Source organism: Otolemur garnettii, unplaced genomic scaffold (assembly GCF_000181295.1).
Source record: "Otolemur garnettii isolate 467f Iridium unplaced genomic scaffold, OtoGar3 scaffold00201, whole genome shotgun sequence".
NCBI classification, from domain to species: Eukaryota; Metazoa; Chordata; class Mammalia; order Primates; family Galagidae; genus Otolemur; species Otolemur garnettii.
This window is the reverse complement of record NW_003852596.1, coordinates 26,244-33,188: the sequence shown is the minus strand read 5'-3', so window position 1 is coordinate 33,188 and position 6,945 is coordinate 26,244. Positions and strand designations below refer to the sequence as shown.

Below are 6,945 nucleotides of genomic sequence, written 5' to 3'. Positions count from 1 at the left end.
GCCTGTAGTCCCAGCTACTCGGGAGGCTGAGACAAGAGAATCGCCTAAGCCCAGGAGTTGGAGGTTGCTGTGAGCTGTGATGCCACAGCACTCTAGCCTCCCGAGGGAGACAAAGTGAGATTCTGTCACAAAAAAATAAAAAAAAACAAAAAACCACTGGTTTACGGTTTCTTATTGTCGAGATGGGCTATAGAGATTAATAGAAAAACTACCATCCTTCTCTCCCCCAGAAAAACTACATTCTCGCCGATAAAGTTCTCAATGGTCGTATTTAGAAAAGTGTCCAAAAGGTCTCCAGTTGAGTTACTTATAGCTAATCAAAGACCGAGAGGCCCCAGAGTGTAAGGCACTTTACCTGCGTGACTAATGACAAGATCTGCCTTCCGAAGGTCTTCTTTTACCGAATCCTTGTACCTATAAACATCCAGAGCAAATGACTCAGTACGGAACGGTTCAGGTGCCACCGTTCCTCTCCCAATTTGGAGGATAAGTCGGCTGTAACCGAGGCTCTCGATTATCTGAAATGGGAAATAAGAAAAAGCGGGCCTTTTAAACTGGTTCCTGTTAAGAACAGCCAGATCAACGAGCCACGCACAAATTCCGTGTTCAGGTCGGGGGCCCGGCGGCCGGACGGCCCCGCGACGCCGACTCCGGGTAGTCTTTCAGAACTTAGTAACTCAGTTATTCCGTTTTCCCGTCCTCAGCCTGACAAGTACCTCGCTAGCCCTAAGGAATCTGACAGAGCCGGCTCACCGAGTCGGGAAAGAAGCGGTCCGGCTAAAAGAGAAGGGAGAAACTGAAAAAGCCGCAAGCTAGGAGAGGGGAGCGACCAACGGGCAGTTCTACCTCACCGGCTGGCGGGGTCGCGAGCGCTGAGGCGACGACGCCCTCCGGAGCCCACGCTTCACACGAGGACGCCAGCCGAAAGAGTGCCTCACCGCTAAGGCCCGAGCGCCAGCCAAGCGCGTGGGGGAGCAGCAGGGGCACAGCGGCTCGCTAGAGTCGCCCGAACGGCGGCCTCGGCGAGCTGAGGCGCCGGGCCCTAACGGCCGGGCTCACGGGACGCCAGACAGAACCGCGAGGTGAGGACGACTGGCCCGCGTCTGCCGAACCTAGAAGGGGCGGAGCCGTTCGAGGGAGGGGAGGAGTCGTAATAATGAGGGGCGGGGCCCAGGCGGGAGGGGCGGGGCCATGGGGAAGAGGGGAGGAAGCCAAGAATCGCGGGGGAGGGAGGGGGGAGGGGAAAGGAGGAGCAGCGGCGGGTGGGGTGGGCGAAGGAGGGGGTGGACCTCACACAGCGGGGTCATCGGGAGACGCCAGCTAAGGAGTGGCGGCACCTGTGATAGGGATGCGGGGGTTTCTTCCCAAGCGCTGCGGTCAAGCAAGGTTGCCAAGGCTAGCAGTAAGAAGGCTGACGGCCGGCGCCGACCGATGGGCTCTGAGCCACGCCGCTGCCGGGTCGCCCGCCCCACTCACTTGCAGACAGTCGTGCGATGACACACACGCAATCAGGTCGTCAAAGCTGGTGGTCCCCACAGTAACAAATACGCTCTTCATTGCGAGGATTTCAGGGTTTCGCAATCCTGAATTGCAAGGGCCGGATGTGACGCAACTAGCACTGGGACTGCGGCAGTCATGCACCGTGCGGAAGGCGGAAGTCAGCTGTGGCCGCCAGGGGGCGGTGGGACGCTGAGCTATGTCACGGTGGGGGTGGAGCTGAAAATTGCTAAAGGCACGTGTGCCAACCATTGATTTAAGCCGTTTCCCAGTGGCAGCTTCTGCGAATCCTTCGCTGTAAGGGGACGGGGGCTGGCAAATGTAATTTATTTCATTAAAGATGGTGGTTAATAACTAAAATCCTAACACCCTATCCTAAGCTTTGTTTTGGCATCATTACTTGAGTACTGCAAATTTTTTTTTTGAGACAGAGCCTCAAGCTGTCGCCCCAACTCCTGGGCTCAAGTGATTCTCTTGCCTCAGCCTCCCAAGTACCTGGGACTACAGGCGCCTGCCACAACGCCCTGCTATTTTTTTTTATTGCAGCCATCGTTGTTTGGCAGGTCCTGGCTGGATTCGAACCTGCCAGCTCAGGTGTATGTGGCTGGCGCTTTCGCTGCTTGAACCACAGGCGCCAAGCCCGCAAATCTTTTAATGACAGAGAAGTTTGGGATTCTTTATTTGCTGCCATGGTTTTTCTTGTCTTGGTTTGGGTTTTGGGGACAATCTCATTCCCACCCTGGGTAGAGTGCCATAGCGTCATAGCTCACAGCAACCTCAAACTCCTGGGTTCTGGTGATCCTCCTGCCTCAGCTAGGACTACATGCACCACCACCCCCAACTTCTAGCTAGTTTTTCTATTTTTAGTAGTGAGAGAGGATACCTGGAAGGGTGAAATCTAGGAGAACAGAGGTCTTCTCTATTCAAGGAAACCACAAGGGTACACCTGTAGGATTCTCTTCATGGTGATTCAGCTGTTAGGAATTTGTAGACTTAATTTCCTGGGACCTGGAAATTTCCACTTCTGTGTAATCCTGTAGATCTGTGGGAGCTAAACAGCATCTTCAGCTTGATTCAAACTGACAAATGAGAAAAGTACCCATGGATTTGGAAGTTTTTGATTGGAGATAAAAAGGGAAAGACCAGCCAGTCAGGGAGCAAGGCCATTTTGAATTCTATGCTATTTGCTCCACTGGCTGAAATAAAGCCCTTCGTCTTATAAACATGGTGTTTGGGGGCTCTTTCTCTCCATTGGGCCTTATCTTCCTGCAATAGTGGAAAGGGGTGTCTTGCTCTTGTTCAGGCTGGTTTTTAACTCCTGAGCTCCAATCATTCACCTCCCAGCATTCTGAGATTATAGGCATTAGCCACTGCACCTGGACTATTTGCTGCCATGTTTTGACAAGATATATTTGAGGGATGGTTTTACTTGGATTTAGCTAAGGAAATAGGAACGATAAAAGTGCCTTTTAAGGGGTGGCGCCTGTGGCTCAAAGGAGTAGGGTGCAGGACCCATATGCCAGAGGTGGCGGGTTCAAACCCAGCCCCGGTCAAAAACTGCAAAAATTTTTTTTTAAAAGTGCATTTTAAAATTAATCCCATTCTAGCCAGGCGTTGTGGCTCAGCAACTAGGTTGCCAGGCACATACACCGGAGCTTGTGGGTTCAAATCCAGCCCCCGGGCCTGCCAAACAACAGTGACAACTACAACCAAAAACTTCCCAGGCATTAGTGGCAGGTGCCTATAGTCCCAGCTGCCTGGGAGGCTGAGGCAAGAGAATCGCTTAAGCCCAAGAATTTGAGGTTGCTATGAGCTGTGACACCACAGCACTACCCAGGGTGACATAGTGAGACTGTCTCAAAAAAAAAAAAATGTAATCCAATTTAGGTGCTCTTTTTCCAAGGATGGTTCTCGAGGATCCAAAGCAGCACAGGATCTCTTAGAAGCTCCAGACATTTAATCAACATTAACAATCATCATTTGTTAAATAGAGGCAATAAGACCGGAAGCCTAAATCTTTAATCCATTGAACCATTCCACTGAGTCATCTAAAATGTAAAATTAGGTCGGTGCCTGTGGCTCAGTGAGTAGGGCGCCAGCCCCATACTCGGAGGGTCGCGGGTTCAAACCTGGCCCGGCCAAACTGCAACCAAAAAATAGCCAGGTGCTGTGGTGGGTGCCTGTAGCCCCAGCTACTCAGGAGCCTGAGGCAAGAGAATCGCCTAAGCCCAAGAGCTGGAGGTTACCATGAGCTGTGTGACTCCACGGCACTCTACCGAGGTCGATAAAGTGAGACTCTGTCTCTACAAATAAATAAATAAATAAATAAAATGTAAAATTATATATTAACATGATAGAATATAACACAGAAATTATAAATTAGGCAGGCAGGTGCAGGAGAGGTGATTCCTCAAAACTCCCCCTTCTTTCTCCTACCACCATCATACTCTTATAAAGATCCTTGTTCACTTTATCGCCTACCATTTTCTGTACTTCCTACTTAAAGGTCTCACTTTAGTTCATGTGTTTGCCTTGCCCTGCCTGGATGTATACAGAAGAGAAGTTGTGAGAAGAAATAATTTTAACCTTTTGACTGTGAACAATGCCTACAGGCATTCAAACAAGGTATTATTTCGTTGCTAACAATGCCTGTAGGAGTTGATTTTGCAAACAAAAACTTGATGAAATGTTACTATTGGGTTACCCGAGTTGAGTCTGTAAGAATTATATGCTTAGGTCTCAATATTTTCCACAGTTATGCCTGAAATAATTTGTACAACTACTGGATTCTTGTAGGAGTGTATATAAATATGGAGTATGATGAATTTGGAGAGTCATCAGGCTCAGAAAACTCATTGTTGGAGAACATGGATATAGAGGTAGCTCTAAAAATACTTCTCACAAAAAAATAAACTGTCAAGTAGATCAGAATCTGATTTGAAAAACAAAACTGTAGGCTCGACGGCCATAGCACAATGGTTATGGCGCCAGCCACATACACCGAGGCTGGTGGGTTTGAGCCCGGCCCAGGCCAGCTAAACAATGACAACTGCAACAAAAAATAGCAGGACACTGTGGCAGTCGCCTGTAGTCCCAGCTTCTTGGGAGGCTGAGGCAAGAAAATCTCTTAAGCCAAAGAGTTTGAGGTTGCCGTGAGCTGTGCCATCACAGCACTCTACGGAGGGCAACATAGTAAGATTCTGTCTCAAAAAAAATAAATAAATAAAATAAAACAGAACTGTAGAAACTATTTCAAATTTAAATTCTATAAATAGGCCCAGCCCAGTGGCTCACGCCTGTAATCCTAGCACTTTGGGAGGCCGAGGCAGGTAGATTACCTGGGCTCACAAGTTCAAGACCAGGCTGAGATCCTTGTCTCTAAAACTGGCCAGGAGTTGTGGCACATGCCTGTAGTCCTAGCTACTCAGGAGGCTGACAAAGGAATCACTTGAGCCCAAGAGTTTGAGGTTGCTGTGAGTTATGACGCCACAACACTCTACCAAGGGCGACAATGTGAAACTCCGTCTCCAAATAAATAAATAAATAAATTCTGTATACTACAGGGAAAACATTAAAGTGGTACAAAAAGGTTTTTCTCCCCCACATTCATGATTTATCAATTTATAATTCTTATGTACTTTATAAAACTGCAACCAATAAAAATTTTTAAATTGTGCAATTTCATCTATACCTAATTAGAGAAATTCTGGGAAAAATGTCTGGTTGACAAGACGACTAACTCTGGAGGGAGAACTGTTTCTGGTAACAATCCATTCTTTCTCGTAGAAAGGTATTTTTCATCAAAGTATAGCAATCCGGCTCGGCGCCTATGGCTCGGCCGGCTAGGGCGCCAGCCACGTACAACTAAGGTGGCGGGTTCGAATCCCCAGCCCGGACCCGCCAAACAACAATGACGGCTGCAACCAAAGGATAGCCGGGCGTTGTGGCGGGCGCCTGTGGTCCCAGCTGCTTGGGAGGCGGAGGCAGGAGACTCGCTTGAGCCCAGGAGTTGGAGGTTGCTGTGAGCTGTAATGCCACGGCACTCTGCCCAGGGGGACAGCTTGAGGCTCTGTCTCGGGAAAGAAAAAAAAAAAAAAAAGTATAGCAATCCAACAGGAATATGGCAAAATGCTCACTAGAGATGTGTTGTTTGCATGAAACATGTCAATGCAAACAATGTAATGTTGGATTATGCATCAAACTGTGTTTTCAATTGCACCATTCAAAGGGGATTATTAAATTTTTATTGACATGGTAAAGCTTTATCATTTCGCATTAATTTTTTGTTTGCATATTACTCGTTTACAGATATAAAATATTGAAACTGAAACCAACTAGGGTGAATTAAATTGATCAATAAGAAACCCAAGAATATCCAAGAGCACTCCATGTATACTAACACTTGTGATCTTTGCATGCCTCAATTTACACATTTCATTTTTGGGGGGTGGGGACAGATTCTCACTTTGTTGCCCTCAGTAGAGTGCACAGGTGTTACAGCTCACAACAACTTCCAGCTCTTGGGCTTAGGCGATTCTCTTGCCTCAGCCTCCCGAATAGCTGGGACTATAGACGCCCACCACAATGCCTGGCTATTTTGTTGTTGTTGCAGTTTGGCCGGGCCAGATTCAAACTTGCCACCCTCAGTATATGGGGCTGGAGCCCTACCCACTGAGCCACAGGCACAGGTTAGTTTGTTGTTTGTTTTTTGTTGTTGTTGTTGTTTGCAGTGTTTTTTGGCTGGGACTGGGTTCGAACCCACCACCTCTGGTATATTGGGCCGGCACCCTACTCCTTGAGCCACAGGCGCCACCCTGCTCATTTCATTTCTGAGCGTTCCACAGTCAAGGGGTTAGGAGGAAAGGTTTTGGTTATGAGTTGGGCCTAGAACATAGTCTGAGAAGACTCTTACACCTAATTCTACATTTTTTTTCTTTAATCTTGTAGTTTGGATATCTGTCTTATTGAGGAGTGATATACTGCTATTCTTTTTTTTTTTTTTGAGACAGAGCCTCAAGCTGTCCCCCTGGGTAGAGTGCCCTGGCATAGCTCACAGCAACCTCCAACTCCTGCCCGGGCTCAAGCGAGTCTCCTGCCTCCACCTCCCAAGTTGCTGGCACCACAGTCGCCTGCCACAACACCTGGCTATTTTTTGGGGTTGCAGCCATCATTGTTGTTTGGTGGCCTGGGCTGGATTCGAACCCGCTACCTTAGGTGTATGTGGCTGGCGCCTTAGCCACTTGAGCCACAGGTGCCGAGCCTGCTATTCTTTTTTGATATGCAATTTCACAAACTAATGATACAGTAAAACTATAGCTTAAAGATAACAATAGGCCAAGCAGGAGGATTGCTTGAGCTCAGGAGTTCTAGACCAGCCTGAACAAGAGTGAGATCCTATCTCTACCAAAAATAGAAAAAATTAGCTGGGCATTGTGGCTGGTGCCTCCT

At 48.1% G+C, this 6,945-nt stretch overlaps 1 protein-coding gene across 1 annotated transcript in view; it reads right to left on the bottom strand.

Annotated features, from left to right (window-relative positions):
- Positions 1-1,608, bottom strand: part of ALG13 (ALG13, UDP-N-acetylglucosaminyltransferase subunit) — a 101,641-nt gene extending 100,033 nt beyond the window's left edge. Inside the window, 2 exon segments of the mRNA XM_003801180.3 lie at positions 356-518; positions 1,477-1,608. Coding sequence (XP_003801228.1) covers positions 356-518; positions 1,477-1,557 — 244 coding nt within the window. The 5' untranslated portion in view covers positions 1,558-1,608.
- Positions 1,609-6,945: the final 5,337 nt, after the last annotated feature.